Source organism: Hyla sarda, chromosome 1 (genome assembly GCF_029499605.1).
Source record: "Hyla sarda isolate aHylSar1 chromosome 1, aHylSar1.hap1, whole genome shotgun sequence".
Taxonomy (NCBI): Eukaryota; Metazoa; Chordata; class Amphibia; order Anura; family Hylidae; genus Hyla; species Hyla sarda.
This window is the reverse complement of record NC_079189.1, coordinates 462,544,880-462,571,308: the sequence shown is the minus strand read 5'-3', so window position 1 is coordinate 462,571,308 and position 26,429 is coordinate 462,544,880. Positions and strand designations below refer to the sequence as shown.

Genomic DNA, 26,429 nt, shown 5'->3' with positions numbered 1-26,429 from the left:
GCCGAGCCAGAGATCGTGGGGGGTCCAGTGGCTGGACCCCCCACAATCTCCGTCCCGGCACCACAGTAATCTGCATGCATGGAGGGAATTCTGCTCCATGCCGGATTATGAGCGATCACAGCTCCCATAGACATGAATAGAGGGGGTGTGACGACCATGGCTGACCGCAGCCTAACACAGCCGGTGTAATGAAGAAGACGGTGTCCCTTTAACGGAATGTGACCCTCCTCACAGGGACACAGTTTTCTGCTTTACAGCCCGCTCCCTCTCACTCCATCCTCACTACCATCTCTCAGGGGGATGGGGACACAGTTTATCTGCACATATCTCAGCCTATCTCCTGCCCATGCCACACATCCACCATCCATACGCTAGCTGCTGCAAGACTGCAACCCCCAGCATGTCCTCACTGTATGCGCATGCCGTGGGAGTTGTAGTCTTGCAACAGGTAGCCGGTGGATGGTAGAAATGTAGTCCGGGTGGGTGATAGACATGCGGGCGGGTGGGGAAAAAGGCGCTCCTCTAGCTTCCCTCCACAGTCTGTCTAAGCGTCGGGGAGATGTACCTAGAAACTGTGTCCCCATCCCTCTGAGAGAGGGTAGCAGGGATGGAGCAGGCTGTAAAGCAGAAAACTGTGTCCCTGTGTGGAGGGGTCACATTCCACTACAGGAACACAGTTTACTTCATTACACCGGCATTCTGAACATAAATGTTCACAGGCTTAACATCTAGGGGCGGAGTACCCCTTTAACCCCTTAAGGACACAGGGTTTTTCCATTTTTTGCACGTTAGTTTTTTCCTTATCACCTTCTAAAAATCATAACGCTTTCAATTTTGCACATACAGACCCATATGAGGGCTTTTTTTTTTGCGTCACCAATTGTACTTAATATTGACATCAATCATTTCACCACAAAATGTATGGCAAACCAGAAAAAAAATCCTTCTTGATCCTTCCGTACTTATCAGCTGCTGTTTGTTCCCAATTAAGTTATTTTCTTTTTAAATTTCTTCTCTGACTGACCACAGTGCTCTCTGCTGACACCTCTGTCCATGTCAGGAACTGTCCAGAGCAGGATAGATTTGCTCTGGGGATTTTCTGCTGCTCTGGATAGTTCCTGATATGGACAGAGGTGTCAGCAGAAAGCACTGTGGTCAGAAAGAAAAAAACAACTCAACTTTATCTAGTATACAGCAGCTGATAAGTACTGGAGGGATTAAGGTTTTTGATAGAAGTAATTTACAAATCTGTTTAACTTTCTGGCACCAGTTGATTTAAAAAAATAAATAAATAGTTTTCCTCTGGAGTACCCCTATAATTATACATTAATTAGAAATAAGTGTAATTATAAAGTTTATAAATAGATCTGCTGACTTTTAGTTAAATTATTTTATGTTTTTACATTTTTTTTCTTTTTTAGAATTTGTTATATTTATGTTCATTTTACTTTTAAATTATTATTTCTTATTTCCGTTTGTTGTTTTTCCATTCCTTTTCTTTGTTTTTCCATTCATCTCTGCTAGGCCAGTGATTTACAGAGAGATTTGATGGAGGGAAATGAAAAGTTTGCTGACCTTGAAAACAAAATGCAGTCACTGATTCAGGTCAAAGAAACTTTTGAAAAGGAAATTGAAGATTTGGTAATGTTAAGTTTTTAGATTTATAAATAGACACATAACATATTTACAATGTAAGCCCTTTTTTTTATTAAGGGTATGTTCACATGTGCGTATTTTTCTGCTGATTTTCTGTTGTGTATTTTCTTCTGCAGATTTTATCGTTGATTTACCAGCAGAAAATCTATTGCAGAAAATCTGCATGTGTGGACATACCCTAAAGCAATAAGTCTGTTATTTGGTGCTATTTGGTTTTAAACAGGTTATCCAGGATTAAATAAATATAAATGCTTTCTTCCAGAAACAGTCTATGTGATATTTCTGCTCAATTGAATTGAATCGAATGGAGCCAAGTTGTAATACCACACACAATCTGAGGACAGGTGTGGTGATGTTATTGGAAGAAAGTAACTATGTTTTTCTAATCCTGGATAACTTCTTTTAATGGAGTATTATGACCATTGACGTATGGCATCTGTAGGCTATTCCATAAATGTTTTCATGGTAGGAGTCAGTCATCTGAGAACCCCATCTGTTGGTGTAACAAGCAGGAGAATTGGAAGTAAGCTTATGATGTTAAAGGAGTTTCCCAGGCTGAAATATTTATATCTGCATCCCGCTGCAGTAAAAACATAAGACTAGTTCTTTTTTTTTTGTTTTGTTTTTTTGTTTTTTTATTTTTTATCTCCTACAATTCCTTAAATCTTTTGGTCTCAGCTGTGGTTCTCTTATTTCACCTTCCAATGACATTTCATTTGGCAGGGATGGTCCCCTTATCCAGTCACTGGATTTGAAGATTTGGTAGCAGCAGGGGATCACGAGAGGGGAGTTCAGCTTTTAAGGAATCAGTTGAGCCAAAGTGACCTTTATAATCCCCTGATAGAAGTCTGTAATGAAGAATAGTCAGAATTACCCTTTAATATATGCTCATTGGAAATTTATGTTTTCTAATTCTCCATTTTCTTTAATTGGCTTCTAGAAAAAATCATTAAACACTTCTGAAGAGTCATCTAAGGTCCTTCAAAAAGCTATGCAAGGTAAGGGTATTGTTGGCTTTAGACAGTCGAATTTCATATGTCCAATTTGATATGGTGTGTGAATGTAGGGGACTTTTCTAGATTAGCATGTTCAGAGTGTCTTTTGAAAACAGTTGGTATCTATTGATTTTAGTAAGAATCCAGTAATGCTTTCTTATGATTATTTTTCACCTAAGTTACAAAGCTGATTTTTTTTTTTCCAATTCAAAGAAGTTTATTAACCCCTTAAGGACAAGGCCATTTTACACCTTAAGGACCGGAGCGTTTTTTGCAATTCTGACCACTGTCACTTTAAACATTTAATAACTCTTGAATGCTTTTAGTTATCACTCTGATTCCGAGATTGTTTTTCCGTGACATATTCTACTTTAACTTAGTGGTAAAATTTTATGGTAACTTGCATCCTTTCTTGGTGAAAAATCCCAAAATTTAATGAAAAAAAATGAAAATTTTGCATTTTTCTAACTTTGAAGCTCTCTGCTTGTAAGGAAAATGGATATTCAAAATAAAACATTTTTGGGTTCACATATACAATATGTCTACTTTATGTTTGCATCATAAAATTAATGAGTTTTTACTTTTGGAAGACACCAGAGGGCTTCAAAGTTCAGCAGCAATTTGGAAATTTTTCGCAAAATTTTCAAACTCGCTATTTTTCATGGACCAGTTCAGGTTTGAAGTGGATTTGAAGGGTCTTCATATTAGAAATACCCCATAAATGACCCCATTATAAAAACTACACCCCCCAAAGTATTCAAAATGACATTCAATAAGTGTATTAACCCTTTAGGTGTTTCACAGGAATAGCAGCAAAGTGAAGGAGAAAATTCACAATCTTCATTTTTTACACTCGCATGTTCTTGTAGACCCAATTTTTGAATTTTTGCAATTGGTAGAAAGGAGAAAATTTTTACTTGTATTTGAAACCCAATTTCTCTCGAGTAAGCACATATGTCATAATTGTTCGACGGGTGCAGTAGAGGGCTCAGAAGGGAAGGAGCGACAAATGGTTTTTGGGGGGCATGTCACCTTTAGGAAGCCCCTATGGTGCCAGGACAGCAAAAAAAAAACACATGGCATACCATTTTGGAAACTAGACCCCTCGGTGAACGTAACAAGGGGTAAAGTGAACCTTAATACCCCACAGGTGATTCACGACTTTTGCATATGTAAAAAAAAATAAAAAAATGTTTTACCTAAAATGCTTGGTTTCCCAAAAATTTTACATTTTTTAAAAGGATAATAGCAGAAAATACCCCCCAAAATTTGAAGCCCAATTTCTCCCGATTCAGAAAACACCCCATATGGGGGTGAAAAGTGCTCTGCTGGCGCACTACAGGTCTCAGAAGAGAAGGAGTCACATTTGGCTTTTTGAAAGCAAATTTTGCTCTGGGGGCATGCCGCATTTAGGAAGCCCCTATGGTGCCAGAACCGCAAAAAAAAACACATGGCATACCATTTTGGAAACTAGACCCCTCGGGGAACGTAAAAAGGGGTCAAGTGAACCTTAATACCCTACAGGTGTTTCACGACTTTTGCATATGTAAAAAAAATAAAAATTTTTACCTAAAATGCTTGGTTTCCCAAAAATTTTACATTTTAAAAAGGGTAATAGCAGAAAATACCCCCCAAAATTTGTAACACAATTTCTCCCGAGTACGGCGATACCCCATATGTGGCCCTAAACTGTTGCCTTGAAATACGACAGGGCTCCAAAGTGAGAGCGCCATGCGCATTTGAGGCCTAAATTAGGGACTTGCATAGGGGTGGACATAGGGGTATTCTACGCCAGTGATTCCCAAACAGGGTGCCTCCAGCTGTTGTAAAAGTCCCAGCATGCCTGGACAGTCAGTGGCTGTCTGGAAACAGTGGTGTACCAGACATTTTTCATTTTTATTGGGGAGGGGGGCTGTGTAGGGGAATGTGTATATGTAGTGTTTTTTACTTTTTATTTTATTTTGTGTTAGTGTAGTGTAGTGTTTTTAGGGTACAGTTGCACGGGCGGGGGGTTCACAGTAGTTTCTCGCTGGCAGTTTGAGCTGCGGCAGAAAATTTGCCGCAGCTCAAACTTGCAGCCGGATACTTACTGTAATCCTCCGCCCATGTGAGTGTACCCTGTACGTTCACATTGGAGGGGGGAGAAACATCCAGCTGTTGCAAAACTACAACTCCCAGCATGTAGGGTCTATAAGTGCATGCTGGGAGTTGTAGTTTTGCAACAGCTGGAGGCTCCGTTTTGGAAACAGTGGCGTACCAGACGTTTGTCATTTTTATTGGGGAGGGGAGGGGGGCTGTGTAGGGGTATGTGTATATGTAGTGTTTTTTACTTTTTATTTTATTTTGTGTTAGTGTAGTGTTTTTAGGGTACAGTCGCACGGGCGGGGGGTTCACAGTAGTTTCTCGCTGGCAGTTTGAGCTGCAGCAGAATATTTGCTGCAGCTCAAACTTGCAGCCGGATATTTACTGTAATCCTCCGCCCATGTGAGTGTACCCTGTACATTCACATTGGGGGGGGGGGAACATCCAGCTGTTGCAAAACTGCAACTCCCAGCATGTACGGTCTATCAGTGCATGCTGGGAGTTGTAGTTTTGCAACAGCTGGAGGCACACTGGTTGTGAAACACAGAGTTTGGCAACAAACTCAGTGTTTTGCAACCAGTGTGCCTTCAGCTGTTGCAAAAGCTACAACCCCCAGCATGTACGGACAGCGGAAGGGCATGCTGGGTGTTGTAGTTATGCAACAGCTGGAGACACACTGGTTTGCTACTTAACTCAGTGTGCCTTGAGCTGTTGCAAAACTACAACTCTCAGCAGTCACCAACCAGCAGATGCACCACTACAACTCCCAGCATGCACTTTAGCTGTTTGTGCAAGCTGGGAGTTGTAGTTACACAACAGCTGAAGGTACACTTTTCCATAGAAAGAATGTGCCTCCAGCTGTTGCAAAACCATAAGTCCCAGCATGCCCATAAGGGAATGCTGGGAGTTGTGGTGGTCTGCCTCCTCCTGTTGCATAACTACAGCTCCCAGCATGCCCTTTTTGCATGCTGGGAGCTGTTGCTAAGCAACAGCAGGAGGCTGTCACTCACCTCCTGCTGCTGCTGATCGACGCTGCAGGTCAGTCCCGCCGCCGCCGTCGTCGCTCCTGGGGCCCCGATCCCAACATTAACGCCGGGGATCGGGGTCCCCAGCACCCGGAGTCGTCTTCCCGCACCCGCTCACGTCCTCCGGAAGAGGGGCGGAGCGGGTGCGGGAGTGACACCCGCAGCAGGCGCCCTGATTGGTCGGCCGGGAATCCGGCCGACGAATCAGGGCGATCGTAAGGTGGCACCAGTGCCACCTCACCCCTGCAGGCTCTGGCTGTTCGGGGCCGTCTCTGACGGCCCGGATCAGCCAGTAATTCCGGGTCACCGGGTCACTGGAGACCCGATTGACCCGGAATCGCCGCAGATCGCTGGACTGAATTGTCCAGCGATCTGCGGCCATCGCTGACATGGGGGGGCATAATGACCCCCCTGGGCGATATGCCGCGATGCATGCTGAACGATTTCAGCAGGCATCAGGCACCGGCTCCCCTCCGGCTAGCGGCGGGGGGCCGGGAATGGACAGGACGTACTCCTACGTCCTCGGTCCTTAAGAACTCGGAAACGGGGGCGTAGGAGTACGTCCATTGTCCTTAAGGGGTTAAACAAGTCAAATAATGACAATGACATAGATAAGCAAACAATGCAGAGTAACAAGGGGCTGGTGGGCCAAAATATAGAACAAAGCAAAACATACAGGTAGCAATAAGGTGAAAGAACAATAAAACAAATATGCCAATGCACCAATACATCCCAGGGTAGAAGGCAATGAGGAAACCGTCCAGGCGCCAGGGTTGTAGTGGCAGTAAGGGGAAAGAGCAAGCAAGTAAGAAGTTATGGCAACCCAGGTACGTTGGCGGAAAAAGTGGAAAAGGAATTACAAACCTGAGACGGCACAATAGAAACAGAAGTGCAATTTAAATGGTACGGAAAAAAAAACACTAAGAAGGGAAGGTGGGGAGACAAAAAGAACAGAGGAAAAGAGAGACCAGACAAAGACACATGACAGAAAGATCCAGCCAGGACGGAGACCGACCATCAACGGAGACACCAGGGAAGACAGATCAGATCTGGGCACACAGGTCCTATCTAAGGAGCCGATAACTGGGGGAAGAACAGAAAGAAGACCATGGGAGCCAAGTTGCAGAACATCTAGTAATATCCTCGGGGTGGCCCACCAAAAGTTCCTCCATGTGTTTAATGTGTGTCACTTCAGCACACCATTCCTCTAGAGAGGGAAGGGTCATTGTTTTTCCAGCGCCTAGGGTTTATAGTATTAGCGGCCTGAAGGAGATGTCTCGCAAGGTATTTCTTATATTTCCATGGGGAACATATAAAGCAGGGCGGCCTCTGGAGTAAAAGGGACATGAACCCCAGTTACATCGCGGATGACCTGTAGGATCGTCCGCCAAAAGGACAGGAGTTTGGAGCAACTCCACCAGATGTGCGTCATCGAACCCACGTCACTACCAAATCGCCAGCATAAGCTCAGAATAGAAGGATACCAGCGGTGCAAAGAAATTGGCACCTGATACCATCGAGATATAATTTTGTAACTCGTCTCCTGCGCTTTCGTAGCTATGACAGCTTTGTGAGTGAGAAAAAAGCACTGAGACCACTGATCAGGTGTGAAAGTCTTGCCCGATTCGGATTCCCAAGCACGACAGAATGACGGAAGGGCTGATTTTTTTAATGCTGAGATATGTACACAGAAAAAAAGCCAATTACGTAGTATGGTGTAAGCCCATAGCTTTTATCTTGTTTCCCCTATTTTTTTTTTTATTTTTTTTTATTTTAGTGCTTATAAATATTTTATAAAAAAAAAAAAATGTTTATTAACCAGATTAAAGAAAATTATGTTCTCCCTGCTCTCCACTGACTCATTTTTTATACATTCTTATTACATTCTTAATTGTGGCATCTAAATGCTATCGGGATGCAGTGCTTGGAAATGTTTGTAATCTTGCAACTAACTGAAAAACTTTAAATTAGGTTTGCTTTTGCTCCAAAAACATACAAGTTGAGGTCAGCTGAGCACGTCTTTTTGTTTTATAGCGAAAGATACGCTGCTCAAAAAAATTAAGGGAACACTTAAACAACACAATGTAACTCCAAGTCACAAATCACACTTCTGTGAAATCACACTGTCCACTCAGGAAGCAACACTGATTGACAATCAATTTCACATGCTGTTGTGCAAATGGAACAGACAACAGGTGGAAATTATAGGCAATTAGCAAGACACCCCCAATAAAGGAGTGGTTCTGCAGGTGGTGACCACAGACCACTTCTCAGTTCCTGTGCTTCCTGGCTGATGTTTTCACTCTAGTGGTAGCATGAGATGGAGTCTACAACCCACACAAGTGGCTCAGTTAGTGCAGCTCATCCTGGATGGCACATCAATGCGAGCTGTGGCAATAAGGTTTGCTGTGGCTGTCAGCGTATTGTTCATGGAGGCGCTACCAGGAGACAGGCCAGTACATCAGGAGATGTGAAGGAGGCCGTAGGAGGGCAACAACCCAGCAGCAGGACCATTGCCTCCGCCTTTATGCAAGAAGGAGCAGGAGGAGCACTGCCAGTGCCCTGCAATATTACCTCCAGCAGGCCAAAAATGTGCATGTGTCCACTCAAACGGTCAGAAACAGACTCCACGAGGGTGGTATGGGGGCCCGACATCTGGTGGGGGTTGTGCTTATACCCAACACCATGCAGGACGTTTGGCATTTGCCAGAGAAAACCAAGATTGAGCATTGAGCAACTGAGCACATGTGGCAGAGTCTGGAGATGCCATGGAGAACGTTCTGCTGCCTGCATCATCCTTCAGCATGACCGGTTTGATGGTGGGTCATTAATGGTGTGATGTGGCATTTCTTTGGGAGCCGCACAGCCCTCCATGTGCTTGCCAGAGGTAGCCTGACTGCCATTAGGTACCGAGATGAGAGCCTCAGACCCCTTGTGAGACCATATGCTGGTGCGGTTGGCCTTGGGTTCCTCCTAATGCAAGACAATGCTAGACCTGATGTGGCTGGAGTGTGTCAGCAGTTCCTGCAAGAAGAAAGCACTGATGCTATGGACTGTCCCGCCTTTTCCCCAGACCTGAATCTGATTGAGCACATCTGGAACATCATGTCACGCTCCATCCACCAACGCCACGTTGCACCATAGACTGTCCAGGAGTTGGCGGATGCCTTAGTCCAGGTCTGGGAGGACATCCCTCAGGAGACCATCTACCACCTCATCAGGAGCATGCCCAGGCATTGTAGGGAGGTCATACGGGCATGTGAAGGCCACACACTACTGAGCCTCATTTTGACTTGTTTTAAGGACATAACATCAAAGTTGGATCAGCCTGTAGTGTGGTTTTACACTTTGATTTTGAGTGCGACTCCATATCCAGACCACCATGGGTTGATTTTGTTGTCAGCACATTGAACTATGTAAAGACAAAAGTATTTCATACGATTAGTTCATTCAGATCTAGGATGTGTTATCTTAGTGTTCCCTTTATATTTTTGAGCAGTATACATAAGTAGCTGCTAAAGTTTCTGCTAGCAGGGGGTGCATGTGCTCAGCTCACTAAGAAGGTCGAAGTTGATGTGAACTCCGTGGCGGCCACAATTTAACCGACTCCTTACAGTGCCCTAAGCTTCCTAAAGAAGTCCTGCTCTTCCAAGAAGTCCAAACAGAAACTTACCCAGGCTCTGTCGCAATCAGTCCCTGAGTTCTTTCGGGCCTCCCCAGCTTCCAAGATGGCGCCTGTGTCTCCCTCTCACTCTGAACAGGCCTCAGATGAAGATGACCCTGCTGGCTCTTTCACACCTCACCCCTGCAGCGATGCTCGGGCATATTAAACAGCTATTCCACACGGAGCTGCAAAAGGTGGTTAGTGATTTTACTGAACAAATTCAAGATCTAGGCCAGAGGGTGGCTGATAATGAAAGTAAGCTGTATGAACTAGCTGATACGGCAGAGACCGACCGGAGGGACATTGATTCTCAGGCTGAGAAGCTTGAGGCCCTAGAGCTCAAACTGGAGGACCTGGAGAATCTGTCCTTCTGCGCCAACCTGTGGATTCACCTTCTGACCTTAAAGGCACAGCCACTGACCTTTAAAGGCACAGTCACGACTATTCAGCGTCCTGCTCCCCCAGGTGGCTCCTTATCTGCTCCGTATGGACAGAATCCATTGGGCTCTCACCCGCCCTTGCAATCTGAACATTCCCCGCAATGTATTGCTTAAGCTGTACTATCCCGAGGTCTGATATGTTGCTGGCTGCCACCAGGAACCTTGCTGTGCTCCTCGACCTGCCACCTATGGTTCGCCTGTATTCTGACTTGGCTCCGTCGACATTGGAGAGACGCAGGGCGTTCCGCCCGATCACCATCGCCCTGCAGAGGGAACAGATAAAGTACAGATGGGGTTTCCCCTTTGCTCTGTCCTTCTAAGTTGGATCTCGGGCCTACATGGTGCTCTCCCTTCCTGCTGCCCAGGAAGCTCTTCTGAACATTATCTGGACTGATGCCCCTCCGCTTCCCCAAAAGGGGCTCCGAACCATACGCACCTGGGCAACTGTTCCCCTTACCACCTGGAAGCAGGCTGCTTCACGCCTGTAACCTCTTTCAGACTGAGGACTCACCTGATGACTTCTACTCTACTGAACTGATTGATGCACCTTCCCCACTCTTTGATCCAGAGTCAGTTGTGGCTGGACCCTCATGCCCTCTTATCCGCACTCGTAAGTGGAAGTAGGCTGTACCCGGCTAATATCTGGCACAGCTTTCCATGTTTTGTTGGCTATTTTTGTTTTGTTTTTTTTTTGTTTGTCCAGGTCTGTGCATACTTTATTATTTTTCTCATTTTTCTGTCACTATGCTGGGAATTGTATTATTACGGTTCATTGTTTGCTTCTCAGGGGTTGTAACCTCATTATTATGTTCTTTTTGAGGTCCCTTAGCTTGCTTTATGTTACCCATCATGTGTCGTATAATATCCTATAATGTCAGGGGCTTTAATTCCCCTCCCAGACGCAGGAAAGCCTATCTGGACTATGCTAGCCATCATCCAGATATAATATGTCTCCAGGAGACTCATTTTACTCCAGGCTCCTTCCCTAAATATCTCCACTCTAGTTATCAGCTGGTTTATCGCTCCTCATATCATTCTAAGTGTAGAGGGTCCTGCTCTGTCTCCATAACTCTCTACCCCTAGAGGTCCACCAGGTAACGGAGGACCCAGAGGATCACTTCCTTATATTACAGGGTTCTCTATATGGTAAGACAATCTGCATAGTCAATGCTTATGCTCCGACTAATGACCCAATTTCTTCTTTTTTTTTTTTACATAATGTGCAACAGACTTTCCTCCTTACGTACGATCTTCTCCTCTGGGCGGGCGACTTTAATTTTGTTTTTAATGGGAAGCTTGACCTCTCTAACATGACCCTTTTTAAAAGGACTGGTTCTCAACAGCGTACTATATTGAACTGTTTCCTCTCTCTATCCTTAGTGGATACCTGGAGGGAACATAACTGAACCACACATGTTTGCTCCTACTATTCCCCTTCTCATGGCCACTACTCCCACATAGACTGGATCCAAACCAACACCTCTTCCCTCCCACTACTGTTATATGCACAACACATTCTCTCCACATTATCAGATCATGATATGGTTCTGGCAGAACTGGACCTTGTGGGCAGACCATCTACGCGATTCAAATTGCGTTTAAATTAATCTTTGCTCACTAATCCTAAGATTAAAGCCCAACTAACGGAGGATATATCCTCCTATTTTGCCATTAATGCCACGCCTGATAGCAATCTGGTTTGGGTGTGGTCTGCCCACAAGGCCTATATTAGGGGGCGTATTATTGCTCTCGTCTCCGGTCTCAAAAAGGACCGTGACAAATACTTAGCCACATTGGAACATAAACTCTTTAGATTGTCTATTGCTCACCAGAGGGACCCCTCTCTTTATCTTTTTAAGGCTCTGCAGGACACCCAGCTGCAGCTGGATGCTGTGTTGTCTCATTGAGCTGAGAGGGCTATTCGCTGGACTAAGGCGACTTATTAACACTTTGCAAATTAGCCTAATTAACTCCTGGATAGACAGCTAAAACAACAGCAGACTATTAACCATGTGTGTAGGGTCCAGCTGCGACTGGTTTTGTGCTCCTCTCATCCGCACCGTATATATACAGCATTCCACAAGTTCTACTCCCGCCTTTATACTGAACCAGCTCATTTCTCTGCTCGTCTTGCCTCTTTCCTTCGCTCTATTTCTCTTCCCTCTCTCCCTCTGAATTTGATGTTCTTAATTCACCTGTTACTACTGATGAGGTCTCCTTCATCCTTTCTCACCTTAAGCTGGGTAAAGCTCCGGTCCGGACGGGCTGTCAGCCCAATACTATAAACAGTTCTCACCCCTTCTCTTACCCCATCTCAAGACATTGTGTAACAGTCTTTTCTCCGCCCCTTGTCTACCCACTGAATATTTAGATGCTCTCATTACTGTTATACCCAAACCTAACAAGGATTAGTGGCTAACTATAACAGTTAGTCGCTAACTATAGACCCATTTCCCTCATTAATCTTGACACCAAGATTCTCACCTTTTATCCTAGCACGTAGACTCAACTCTCTTCTCCCCCGTCTTATACATGCCGACCAGATGGAGTTAATCCCTGGTCGTCAGGCACAGGACAATGTCCGGAAAGTGCTGGATGTTATGCATTGGTGTACCACCTCCTCCACCCCGCTGGTTTTAGCCCTCGACATAGAGAAGGCTTTCAACAGCGTTTCTTGATCTTATCTCTTTGGTGTCCTATCCGGCATGTTTTTTTCCGGCCCTCTTGTCCATCTGCTTCGCTTGTTGTACTTTCAGCCCTGGGCATAGTTGAAGCTCCCTACTGATAACCCACTACCAATCCGAATATCCCCGGGGACCCCCCAGGGACTTTCACCAGCACTTTTTACTTTAGTGATGGAACCCCTAGCAACCCTCATCCGGAACTGTCTGGATGTTACAGGTCTTCTCATCGGTCAGACAGAATATAAACTTAGCCTCTTTGCCGACAACCTGCTGTTAACCTCGACTAAACCATTGGTTTCTCTCCTAAACTTGTTCCGAATTCTGTAGGATTTTTCATTTGTTGGGGCTGAGGGTCAACAACTCGAACTCTATTGTGGGGTCCCTGCCCATACTCAGAAATTGATCAACCTTAACTTTGGTTTACCACACTCTACCTCTAAGCTTTCCTACCTAGGGATTATTCTTACCCCCTCTATTCCATCTCTGTACTCCGCCAACTACCCTAAACTTTTTAGGTTTATTCTTGCTGATTTCCTTAAATGGGACTTCCCTCATCTTTCCTGGGTGGGCCGGGTCCACGCGGTCAAGATGGTGATATTACCACGTCTTTTAAATCTCTTTCGTACCCTCCCTATCCTAGTCCCCTCCTCAGACCTTAAATGCCTCATGAAGCAGCTGTGCTGTTAAACGCGTTGCATTATGGGTGAATAAATGTTTGGTCTTACTACCTGGCTGTCGAGCGCCTCTGTATCCCGTCCAAACCTTGGAGTTCTACTTTTGTCATATTTGTATCAGACCTTAAACCCTTAAGGACGCAGGACGTAAATGTACATCCTGGTGCGGTGGTACTTAACGCACCATGACATACATTTACGTCCTGTGCATAACCGCGGGCATCGGAGCGATGCCAGTGTCATGCACGGCTGATCCCGGCTGCTGATCGCAGCCAGGGACCTGCCGGCAATGGGCGACGCCCGCGATCTCGCGGGCGTCCGCCATTAACCCCTCAGGTGCCAGGATCAATACAGATCCCGGCATCTGTGGCAGTGCGCGATTTCAATTAATGATCGGATCGCCTGCATCGCTGCTGCGGGGATCCGATCATTCAGAATGCCGCACGGAGGTCCCCTCACCTTTCTCCTTCCGGCTCCTGGCGTCTTCTGCTCTGGTCTGAGATCGAGCAGACCAGAACAGAAGATGACCGATAACACTGATCTGTTCTATGTCCTATACATAGAACAGATCAGTATTAGCAATCATGGTATTGCTATGTATAGTCCCCTATGGGGACTATTCAAGTGTAAAAAAAAATGTAAAAGTAAAAAAAAAGTGAAAAATCCCCTCCCCCAATAAAAAAGTAAAACGTCCGTTTTTTCCTATTTTACCCCCAAAAAGCATAAAAAATTTATTTAATAGACATATTTGGTATCGCCGTGTGCGTAAATGTCCGAACTATTAAAATAAAATGTTAATGATCCCGTACGGTGAACGGCGTGAACGTGAAAAAAAAAATCCTAAATTGCTACTTTTAATACATTTTATTAAAAAAAATTATAAAAAGTTTTTTATATGCAAATGTAGTATCAAAATAAAGTACAGATCATGGCGCAAAAAATGAGCCCTCATACCGCCGCTTATACGGAAAAATAAAAAAGTTAGAGGTCATCAAAATAAAGGGATTATAAACGTACTAATTTGGTTAAAAAGTTTGTGATTTTTTTTAAGCGCAACAATAATAGAAAAGTATGTAATAATGTGTATCATTTTAATCGTATTGACCCTCAGAATAAAGAACACACGTCATTTTTACCGTAAATTGAACGGCGTGAAAACGAAACCTTCCAAAATTAGCAAAATTGCGTTTTTCTTTTTAATTTCCCCACAGAAAGTGTTTTTTGGTTGCGCCATACATTTTATGATATAATGAGTTATGTCATTACAAAGGACAACTGGTCGCGCAAAAAACAAGCCCTCATACTAGTCTGTGGATGAAAATATAAAAGAGTTATGATTTTTAGAAGGCGAGGAGGAAAAAATGAAAACGTAAAAATTAAATTGTCTGAGTCCTTAAGGCCAAAATGGGCTGAGTCCTTAAGGGGTTAAAGGGGTATTCCAGGGAAAAAAAACTTTTTTTTTTTTTTATATCAACTGGCTCCAGAAAGTTAAACAGATTTGTAAATTACTTCTATTAAACAATCTTAATCCTTTCAATAATTATCAGCTGCTGAAGTTGAGTTGTTTTCTGTCTGGCAACAGTGCTCTCTGCTGACATCTCTGCTTGTCTCGGGAACTGCACAGAGTAGAAGAGGTTTGCTATTGTGATTTGCTTCTAAACTTGGCGGTTCCCGAGACACGTGTCATCAGAGAGCACTTAGACAGAAAAGAACAACTCAACTTCATCAGCTCATGAGTACTGAAAGGATTAAGATTTTTTAACAGAAGTAATTTTCAAATCTGTTTAACTTTCTGGAGCCAATTGATATGTATAAAAAAAAAAGTTTTTTCCTGGATAACCCCTTTAAGTCCCTTCAGCGAGATGTCTTCCAATTTATTTGGGGACATAGACCTGCTGGCATTCCCCATAAAATCATGCATTTTCACAAACGCAGTCTCCAACTTCTCTAAATATTATTATACTGCCCGGCTTTCTCAACTTACCTTATTTCATGCTTCTTCTTGCACCCCTTTTTTGGTTCACCTTGAATCTGCTTTGCTATCTCCTCATTCTCCTTCTGCTCTTTTCTGGTCCCTTCCACCTGTTACTCACCTGGTCCACTCCTCTGCACTACTCACCCTTTATTCTCTGTCTTTATGGCAAATGATCCGGTTCAAATTTTCCCTCCAGTCATGAGCCTCCCCTCTGACTCTGCTGTATTGAAATCCTCTCTTCTTACCAGGATTGAACCACTGCCTTTTTTCTTGGTGGCAGTCTCATAAATTATATAGACTCTTTATGATTTTGTTTCTAACAAGCGGTTGTTGACTTTGGAGGCTTTCTCACAACGCTTCGCTCCTCCGGGTTCGGATGGTCTGAAAACATATCAAGTGTTTCCTTCTTGTCCTCTTTGACCTCCTCTTTCCTGGACATTTCCCTCTCTCCTTATGAATCCTTGGCTCTCTACTAGGGATGTAAGAAAAAATCGATTCTCGCGATAATCGCGATTTTTCATTTGCCGATACAGAATCGATTCAAAATATTTTTGAATCGATTCTTTTAGGGATGTGGAATTTTTAATAAAATGCACTTTATCTTACCTGCCAACGAGCCCCCGGAGCTCCGCTACAGGTGTTCGGTCCCCGGGCTGTATTCTTCTTACTTCCTGTTAGTCCGGCACGTCACATGGAGCTTCAGCCTATCACTGGCCGCAGCGATGTCCCGCCTCCGCTGGTGATAGGCTGAAGCTCCATGTGACGTGCCGGACTAACAGGAAGTAAGAAGAATACAGCCCGGGGACCGAACACCTGTACCGGAGTGTACCGGAGCTCCGCGGGCTCGTTGGCAGGTAAGATAAAGTGCGTTTTGTTTTATTTTGCAGCCCGGACGGGATAACATGAGAAAAGTGAGCACCGGAGTACTAGATCGCCGCTGTCAAAGCTGACAGCGGCGTCTATTGGGATCTATGAATGCTCCCAGGTGGGCGATATATCGCAATGTATCGTCACCTAGACGGTATCGCGATATATCGGGATATATCGAATCGCCACACTGGTATCGCGATTCGAATCGAATCGCCAAATTCTTGGCGATTCACACCCCTACTCTCTACTCCCCTGAACGTCAGGGCCTCCTCTCTATTCTCTATTGCTTCTTTAATTCCCCACCACCTGATTGTAAATGACCCTTCATGTTACAATGGGAATCTGACTTTCGCACCACGCTTTCCCCATTTAAGGGCAGCTTACAGGTTTCTTTGATGGAGACGTCTCTGAAAATCCTACACAGGATATATTATGTGCCCACATGGCTCCACACTGCTCTCCCCTCCACGTCCCCCTACTGCTTTAGGGGATGTGGCTACTTGCATCAAACATCACACTTGGTGGAGATGTCCCATAGTTCGTACTTTCTGGACCTCTGTCTTGACTATGTTGAGGGAGGTTACACATGATACTTGTTGTCTTAAACCTACATTCTGCCTTCTCAGTGCTCGTCCCCCTAAAATGCCCAATAGGATTTTGAAACTGGTTCATTTTGTGTTATTGGCTGCCCGAATTCATATTTCCACCAACTGGAAGCAACCCTCCCTGTCCATTGTCCATTGACAGGGTGACAGCTAGGGTCAATTTGATCATGCTATCCGAGAAGCTTAATGCAATGAGGGATGACTCTATGGAACGTTTTAATGTGGTCTGGCTGACCTCACCCTACTATCCAGATATTCGTTACTCCCTATCCGTTTATTGACCTCACCTCAGTGTTTTTTTGCTTTACTGGTTGGATCCCCTGAATTTACCCTAGTAATGGTGTCCTTTTTTGTATGCCTGACCTGTTGCTGTTTCATTGTTCTTATGTATCCCTAATCTACATTTTTCTCTGGGCTGTGTCCCAGTATGTTTTTTCATACTGTTCTGCTACCATTTTGCCACAACAAACTTGATCGGTTTGATACAAACATTTCTGCTAGTACTTATCTCCTAGTGAAAGAAAGGGACCAGGCTTCTATACATGTTGTAAACAGTCCTTTTTTCCACTCATCGGAATGGCTGCTTATGGGATTTAAGCTGCTTCAGTCTACATAATAATCATTGCTGATCCTGCCAAATTTGGGAAGGAGAAGGGGGTGGTTAATTATTAAAGATGCTATAGCCTGTATGACTATTAACCGAACTTCAAAGGCTTTATAAGCAGCCATTTCATGTGCTTTGTCTGCTGTGACCATTACACGTATTTGTGTGTGTGTGTGTGTGTATTCTAATTAATGCAATTTTTTTGATAACTACAGCATTATACTTATTTGCTGGATACAGCTTGTAGATGCTGAAGCAGAATGAATTCCTTTCTTGTTTTTGTTCTTGTAGGCACCTGTGAAGTATATTTAATCATAACTATATTGCGTGTACAGATGCTTACCTAATTTATTTATTTTGTGTGTGAAAAATTAGGATCAATTTACTATTTAAAAGCTTATAGACACTCACTTTTTTCGATCATTCATTTGCTTTCTAAATGCAACATTTGAGCAGCCTTGTTTACAACAATAAAATGGAAAGATTGAGTCTGAGCAACACCTTCACATAGCTGACTGTTCTGCTGTTTCTGACTTAGGTCTGACAGTACACTGTCCTGGCTGAGTGGCTCTTTCTGCTGTAACCTTCATTCTCTTGCTGTTATAAATAGCAGTAGGGGAGAGTTTGGTGGTTATACAAAGTAGATCAAGTTATCAAGAAGGGCAGATAAGATGAGCTGTTATGTATCAAAGTACAGATATGGAGGAAAGTACAAACACAATTGGGCAAATTTATTAAAATGTCTAAGTGAAAACTAGAGAGCAACCATTCACATCTTAGCTTTCATATCTTAACAAGGTCTGGTACAGTGAAAGCTGAGCTGTAATTGGTTGTTATGGGCAAAATCTTTTCAGGTTTTCACACACATTTTGATAATTTAGATTTTGGAATTTGCTTCTATTCAAATTCCTAATTTTGGGTGTTTACAAATATAACCATTTTTTGTAACATCACATGATGTATTGTAAAATTCTCATGGCAGTCTGCTATATTTTTTTTTTTTTTAAGAAACTATGGGTAAACTGAATGAGCGAGAGCTACAATGTGTAGAAATAACCAAAAAATTGGAATTGTTGCAACCCCAATGTGCTGGTAAGTAGCTTTTTAGATACACGCCAAGCTTATGTATATACATAGTTCATCTGGTTGAAAAAAGACCAGAGTCCATCAAGTTCAACCTATATGCCTATTGAGTCCCTGCTGAGTTGATCCAGAGAAAGGCAAAAAACCCACATACTAGGGGTAAAAATTCCTTCCTGACTCCTAATATGGCAATCAGAATAAATCTCTGGATCAACTTTCTGTCCCTATAAATCTAGTATCCTTAACCTGTAATGTCATTACTCTCCAGAAATGCATCCAGCAGGCCCCTTTTGAACTCTTTTACTGAGTTCACCATGACCACCTCCTCCGGAAGAGAGTTCCACAGTCACACTGCTCTTATAGTAAAGAACCCCTGTCTGTACTGGTGTAGAAACCTTCTTTTCTCTAAACGTAGATGTTATATATACAGTTCTGGGTATAAATAGGTAATGGGAGAGATCTCTGTACTGCCCCTGATATACTTATACATAGTTACTTATTTTTAAGGCTCTTTTACTGTACACTTTCTTTTCAGAATTTGAAAGAAAGTTAAAAGAAGGCGAAGAGAAGAAAGAGAACTTAATGAGAGCAAAAGCAAAACTAGAAAGTCAAATAGCCGAAATGATTCAGTCATCAGGGGACAGCTCTGCTCAGCTTTCAGCACTGAATGAAGAACTACAGTCTAGGGAAAGGTACGTATATTTTCCATATCACAAAACTGCATAAAGATTGTTCTTACACCGTTTTACCTTGTTTGTGTTTTAAATCCTTGTTTAGTGATATTAGAAACAGAACCTTTTTGAATGTGCTACAGATTAGCCGACAAAGAAAATGCTTGTTTGGTATAAAATCAATAAAATTGTTGTTCTAAGCAGCACATTGTGTAAACAAGGGATGTGCAGTTGCACAATTAATTGAGCTGTGTGAAGGCTAAATAAACGAGTGCTAATGTCCCTGGGGGTGCCCACTACTGATACCTTCAGTTGAGACTTGCGGTGCAGGTACAATTTGGCTCCTTGGATGTGGCTTGCGCCTTTTCTGATGGGGAGTTGCTCCTGGGCACCCACGGACCTCTCTAAGCCGCTTACACAGGCGTATGCTCTGCTTTAATTGGTGGGTCCCAGTCCCTTTGCTCTTGCTTATGTCAAATGGATGGAGGATATTACCTGCATTGTCTGAGGATCAGTGGAAGGAGGTTGAGTACACTTATTATGCTACTGTGGTCAGTGCTAGGGACTTATTGATCCAATCCCGCTTCATCCTGCTTGTTTACTATACTCCTGGTAACTCCTTAAGGACGAAGGGCATACCTGTATGCCCTTGTCCCACTCCCCTGTTACGACGCGGGGGTCACATGCTGACCCCGCATCATAGCGGGATGGTCCCGACGGCTATCAGCAGCCGTGATCTGTGGCTAATACCTGACATCACTGATCGCGGCGATGTCTTGCATTAACCTCTTAGACGCCACAATCGAGCACTGATAACGCTGATCAATGCTATGCTTTGGCATAGCATTGAGCAGTGTATGCAATCAGAAGATTGCATGTAATAGTCCCCTATGGGGACTATAAAATTGTGGAAAAAAAGTTTAAAAAAAAAAGTTCATAAATGTGAATTATCCCCTCCCCTAATAAAAGTTTGAATCGCCCCCCTTTTCCCATAAAAAAATAGATGTAAACAAAAATAAACATGTGACACTGCCGTGTGCGCAAATGTCCAAACTATAAAAATATAACGTTTAATTAAACCGCACTGTCAATGGCGTACACGTAAAAAAAAATTCCAAAGTCCAAAATTGCGTATTTAAAGTCACTTTGTATACCCTAACAAAATTTATAAAAAGCGATCAAAAAGTCCCATCAAAACAAAAATGTTACCGATAAAAACTTTATATTTTAAAGTTATAGGGGTCAGAAGATGACAATTTTAAACATACAAATTTTGGTGCATGTAGTTATTTTTTTTAAATAGTAAAATAAAATAAAACCTATATAAATTAGATATCCTTGTAACCATATGGACCTACATAATAAAGATAAGGTGTTATTTTTACCGAAAAGTGCACTGCGTAGAATTAGAAGCCCCCAAATATTACAAAATTGCGTGTTTTCTTTTTTTTTTTTTTTCTTATTTCCCCACAAATATTTTTTTTCTGGCTTCGCCGTACATTTTTTGCTGATGGTATTACAAAGTAAAATTGGTGGCGCAAAAAACAAAAACCCTCATATGGGTCTGTATGTGGAAAATTGAAAGTGCTATGATTTTTAGAAGATGAGGAGGAAAAAACTAAAGTGCAAAAATGAGAAAACCCGTAGTCCTGAAGAGGTTAAGTTGAGGAGGATTGGTGTTTCCCCGACAGATGTTTGTTTTCGATGTCAGACAGAGGTGGGCACGTTTGTGCACACGGTGTGGAGTTGCATGTATGTGGTCCCTTTCTGGAGGGAGGTGATACAGTTTCTGTTGCATCACCTGGACTTTCTCTTTCTTTTAACCCCTGATGTCTGTTTGTTGGGTCTCATTAATGGGTTGGAGTATGGTTCTCAATAAGTACATCCCACTGTACCAGGCCCTGTATACTAGGAGGAAGTGTCCCAAGAAGTTTGATAGGCTCTAGATGACCTGGTTGCCCCTGGAAGCCTCAACGGATCCTCCTGACCGGGCTTCTTAGCATGTCTGGCTGTGTCCTGGATTAGCCTTTGTGTGCTGACTAGGATGGGTCTCTGGAGAGTGAATGGTGTGTGACTGGGGTTGTTTATCTGTTCTTGTTGGGCCTGATATGTTCTGGGGGCTTCACAGTGTATGCCTTTTTCCTGAAAGACTGCTGCTACTATTGCTGTTTTGTTTATGTATGGTGTTAATTCTTTAAATAAACCTGTTTGGTGTTTTTTCCAATGTAATGCTGTACATGTATGCTTAGTCATCGGGTTGCTCTGTTGTGGCCACCTGGTGTCCTGTTATGTTGTTTATTTAAATTGTAAAAGCATAAATAAATACGTAAAAAAATTAAATTAAACGCGTGCTGGTCACAGAGATTGGAACTTGTTATCGGGGCCTTTTTTACATGCTTATGTACTATGTATCAAGCATTTTACTTTCAATATTTACCCATTACAGGAATTTAGCTGATCTCCAAGCCGAATTGTCAAAATCCAGAGAAACTGTAAAACAGCTTCAAACAAATATTGAGCAGTTAACATCTGAAGCAAAGCATTGCTCTGACAAAGAACAAGAGTCTCATCGGCTAGCAATAAAGGCAATGACTTCTGAAATAGAAAGTTTGGTAAGACAAATGTTTCATACTTCAAAGAGTGTTTTTCGGGACTGTATTGATTGCCCATCTACAGCCATCAACCGCTGATCAGCAGGGTGTCCTGCATTATAGAGTGAACAGTGCTGGAAGCACTATGCAATTCATTGGAAAGTGGTGGAGCTGGGTAACTCCAGATCAGCTCCCATTGAATGGAAGCTAAGCTGCAGTTATCAGGCAGCACCAATATTTAATGCAGGGCGCTGTTTGTCGGTGTTGCCATGTGTGTGCACCCTGCTGATCGGTGATTGATGGCCTGTCCTGTGGATAGGCCTTCAATCATTATAGTCCCAGAAAACCCATTATAAACTAACTGTGACATTGTAAATGTGCTAAGCTATATGTTTGTGTTTATGAAAACCAATTAAGGAGTTTTCCCATCTTGGGCATTTATTGCATATGGGTCCGTTACTTCTTGGAACAACACCGAAGGTAGGGCTGGGCGGTATGACCAAATGTGTGTATCACGGTATTTTTTAAACTTTTGGCAGCTCCACGGTATATAACGGTATTTCCTAGCCCCCACCCCCACCCCCCCATATTAATTATCAGCCCACATCCCCATCGGGGTAAATACTGACATATCACCCACATGCTCTGCCCTCCTCATCCTGTTTGTTGCAGCCGCCGGCACTGGCACTCTATACTGTGCGGTATCCCTATGCCCGGGCTTCAGAAGGTAAACAAAATAAACTTTAACGCACCTAGGTTGGCCTTACGCTGGGGACAGGAACGTCGGAGAGCTGTCAGCGTATCACCGGCTGCAGCGATGTTCCACCTCGGCAAGTGATAGGCTGAACCCACTGTCATGTAAGAAGCCGGCTTCTTACATGACAGTGGGCTCAGCCTATCACCGGCCGAGGCGGAACATCGCTGTGGCCGGTGATAGGCTGACGGCTGTCCGACGTTCCCGTCCCCAGGAAACAAGTGAGGCCGGTACCGGACCAACGGGAGGTGAGTTAAAGTTTTTTTTGTTTATTTTTTGCAGCCCGAGCATAGGGATACCGCACAGTATAGAGCAATGGTCTCCAACCAGCAAACGCCTTGATGAGATTATCTCCGAGGCAACGGGAGGTAAGAGTTCCTTGTTACCTCAAAATAAGGCTCGCCCTACTTCCCAAAGGAAGGCCTTTTCCTTTCGGTCCTTTCGGATCTCCAGCTCCAACAAGGGATCCGGGCAGGCGCCCTCGCGGGACAAGAAGGCTCCCTCGTTCCGGGCTCGCCCGTCTTGGAAGTCGGACTCCAACTTGGCCGTTTTGCGCCCAAATCAGGCAACCGCAAGCCCACTTCTGCATAAAGTGAGGCCCCCACCCGCGGTTTATTCTCAGGCGGGAGGTAGTCTCTTACTTTTTCGAGACATTTGGACCTCTCACATTAAAGACTCTTGGGTCAGGGACGTGGTGTCCAACAGTTACCGGATCGAATTTGCATCCCTTCCGAGGGATCGCTTTTTTCGATCCCGGGCCCCCAAGTCTCCTCCTCTGGTGAAGCAGTTTCGAGTGGCTCTCCAGTCTCTGCTTCTCCAGGGGGTTATCGTTCCTGTTCCTTTAGGGGAACGTTTTCGGGGTTTCTATTCAAATCTTTTTGTGGTCCCCAAGAAGGACGGTTCTGTGCGTCCAATTTTGGACATCAAGCGTCTCAATCTTCATCTTCTCATCCGCCACTTCCGAATGGAATCCCTCCGTTCGGTAGTGGTGTCCCTGGATCAAGGGGAGTTCCTTTCATCGGTGGACATCAAGGATGCCTACCTCCATGTGCCAATATTTCCGGGCCATCATCGGTACCTCCGCTTTGTGGTTCCAGAGGGGCATTTTCAATTTGTAGCCCTCCCCTTTGGTCTAGCCACGGCTCCTCGGGTCTTTACAAAGGTGCTTGCGCCAGTGATGGGCCTGTTACGGTCGAGGGGAATCTCGGTGATGCCCTATCTGGGCGACATTCTCATCAAAGCTCCAACCAGGGCCCAGACTCTGGAGAATCTGGACATCACTCTCCAAACTCTGACTCGCTTCCGGTGGATGGTCAACCAGGACAAGTCAGTCCTCCGTCCTACCCAGTCTCTAACCTTTCTGGGACTTCTTTTCGACACTGCCTCTGCTCGAATTCGTCTTCCGCCGGATAAATGTCTGGCGCTCTGGTCGGGGGTCCGCTCCATTCCCTTGTATGGAAGTCCTGGGTCGGATTGTGGCAACTATGGAGGCTGTACCTTTTGCCCAGCTTCATTACTGTCCCCTTCAACTGGCTATTCTCTCTCGGTGGAACAGGTCTCCTCTGTCCCTCGATCGTCAGATTGTTCTCCCTCTCAGGGTCAGTCAGTCTCTGCTCTGGTGGCTCCGCTCTTCCCTTCTTCTCCAAGGGCGGTCGTTTCTTCCCCTTCACTGGCAGGTTGTTACAATGGATGCCAGCCTGTCGGGCTGGGGCGGCGTGTTCAGAGATTGGACGGTTCAGGGACTCTGGTCTCCCCAGGAGACCCTTCTTCCGATAAACATATTGGAATTACGGGCAATTCTTCTTTGTCTTCTTCATTGGGAGTCCCATCTTCAGTCCCGTCCTGTCCGCGTTCACTGTCCCGGACAATGCCACGGCCGTGGCGTACATAAATCATCAGGGCAGCACTCGCAGCCATGGCCGAGGTGACCAAGATTCTCTCCTGGGTGGAGAGCAAGGTTCCGGCCATTTCGGCGATTCACATCCCGGGGGTGCTAAACTGGGAAGCGGACTTCCTCAGTCGGTCCTCACCCGACCCCGACGAGTGGTCTCTACATCCAGAGGTCTTCGCACACCTCTGCGACCTCTGGGGCGTTCCGGATGTGGACCTCTTCGCGTCCCGGCACAATCGGAAGATCCTTCCGTTTGTGTCCAAGTCCCGGGACCCTCAGTCTCTGGCCGTGGACACCCTAGTGATTCCTTGGGCGGGGTTTACTCTACCCTATCTGTTCCCTCCTCTTCCGCTTCTTCCCAGGGTGCTGAGGAAGCTCAAGGCAGAGGGCGTCCACGCCATTCTGGTAGCTCAAGATTGGCTCCGAAGGTCGTGGTACGCCGACGTAGTCAGGCTCCTGGACGACGCTCCACTGCGCCTTCCGCTTCGTCCGGACTTGCTCTCTCAGGGTCCTCTTTGCCACCCCAATTTACAGTCGCTGCATTTGACGGCATGGCAGTTGAGACCGCGGTTTTGAGGGCCCGCGGGTTCTCTTCACAAGTCATTCGCACCATGCTCAAGGCTCGTAAGCCCTCCTCTGCAAGGATTTACCACCGTACTTGGAGGTCTTATTTTCGTTGGTGTGAAGTACAAGACTTTTCCCCGGTGACCTTCTCTGTTCCCTGCCTTCTCTCCTTTTTGCAGTCGGTGTTGGAACTGGGGTTGTCTCTCAGTTCTCTTAAGGGTCAGGTTTCGGCCCTTACTGTTCTTTTCCAGCGCCCCTGGCTTCTAATCCTCATGTCCGGACCTTTGTGCAAGGAGTGGCGCACACTGTTCCTCCTTATCGGTTACTTTCTCCCCCTTGGGACTTGAATTTGGTTCTGAGTGCCCTCCAGGGTGCACCCTTTGAGCCCCTTAGAGAAGTGTCTCTCTGCCTCCTTTCTTGGAAAGTGGCGTTTCTGGTGGATATCACCTCCATCCGGAGGGTTTCTGAATTGGCAGCCCTTTTCTGCCATTCTCCGTTTCTGGTGATTCACCAGGACAAGGTCGTTTTCCGGCCAGACCCTTCCTTTTTACCTAAGGTGGTCTCGGCCTTTCATCTCAATGAAGATTTTGTCCTCCCGTCATTTTGCCAGTCTCCTTCTCATCCTAGGGAGCGCTTACTGCACAAGCTGGACGTGGTTCGGGCTGTTCGGTCTTATGTCTCCATCACTTCTTCCTTTCGTCAGTGTGATTCCTTTTTCGTCCTGACGGAAGGTCGTCGCAAGGGACAACCTGCTTCCAAGGCCACCATTTCTAGGTGGATTCGGTCTGCCATTTCGGTAGCCTGTCGCTGTAAGGGAAAGATTCCTCCTTTCAGGGTTGTGGCTCATTCCACTCATTCTGTTGGGGCATCCTGGGCTCTCCAGAATACAGCTTCGGCCTTGCAGATTTGCAAGGCGACTACCTGGTCGTCTTTGCACACTTTCTCAAGGTTTTATCGGGTTCATACTTTCGCATCGGCTGATGCTTCCCTGGAGCGTAAGGTGTTGCAGGCGGCAGTGGATCAGCCGTCTGCCTGATTACTTATCTGCCCACCCAAGGGACGGCTTTGGTACGTCCCACTGTCTGTGTCCCCCAATGGAGCCGATAGAGAAAAGGAGATTTTTTAACACTTACCGTAAAATCTCTTTCTCGAAGGATCCATTGGGGGACACAGCTCCCGCCCTTTTTGGGGTTTTTTCCTTGGTTCTCTGTCCGAGGGTGTGTTCAGTTATGTTTTTTCTTCTGGTTCTCGGACAGTTTGGGGTTTTTCCTTGACCTATTGGTCTCCTCCTATTGCTCTGGAACTTAAACTGACTAGCTCAGAGCCTGAAGGCGGGTGTATCCTGCTGGGAGGAGCTGACTTTTTTTTATCACCATAGTGTCACACCTCCTAGAGACAGCAAGATACACCCACTGTCTGTGTCCCCCAATGGATCCTTCAAGAAAGAGATCTTACGGTAAGTGTTAAAAAATCTCCTTTTTTCTTCATTATTCTTCAAGTCCTCCTACATGGGAGAAGTTTCCTTCTTTCCCATTCTTATTTTTGGCCCAGCAGTTCATCTCCAGAGGATCATTGATAACCCATTAGGGTGATATGCGCAA

The 26,429-nt window shown here is 44.8% G+C and overlaps 1 protein-coding gene across 3 annotated transcripts in view; it reads left to right on the top strand.

The window, feature by feature from the left end:
- The window catches only part of LOC130284660 (vacuolar protein sorting-associated protein 33A), a 253,616-nt gene that overhangs the window by 60,370 nt on the left and 166,817 nt on the right, over positions 1-26,429 (top strand). For all 3 annotated transcript variants that reach the window (XM_056535248.1, XM_056535228.1, XM_056535237.1), the window contains exons 12-16: positions 1,525-1,641; positions 2,597-2,654; positions 18,283-18,366; positions 18,893-19,049; positions 21,475-21,640. In XM_056535248.1, the coding sequence (XP_056391223.1) occupies positions 1,525-1,641; positions 2,597-2,654; positions 18,283-18,366; positions 18,893-19,049; positions 21,475-21,640 (582 nt within the window). The remainder of the gene's footprint in view (positions 1-1,524; positions 1,642-2,596; positions 2,655-18,282; positions 18,367-18,892; positions 19,050-21,474; positions 21,641-26,429) is intronic.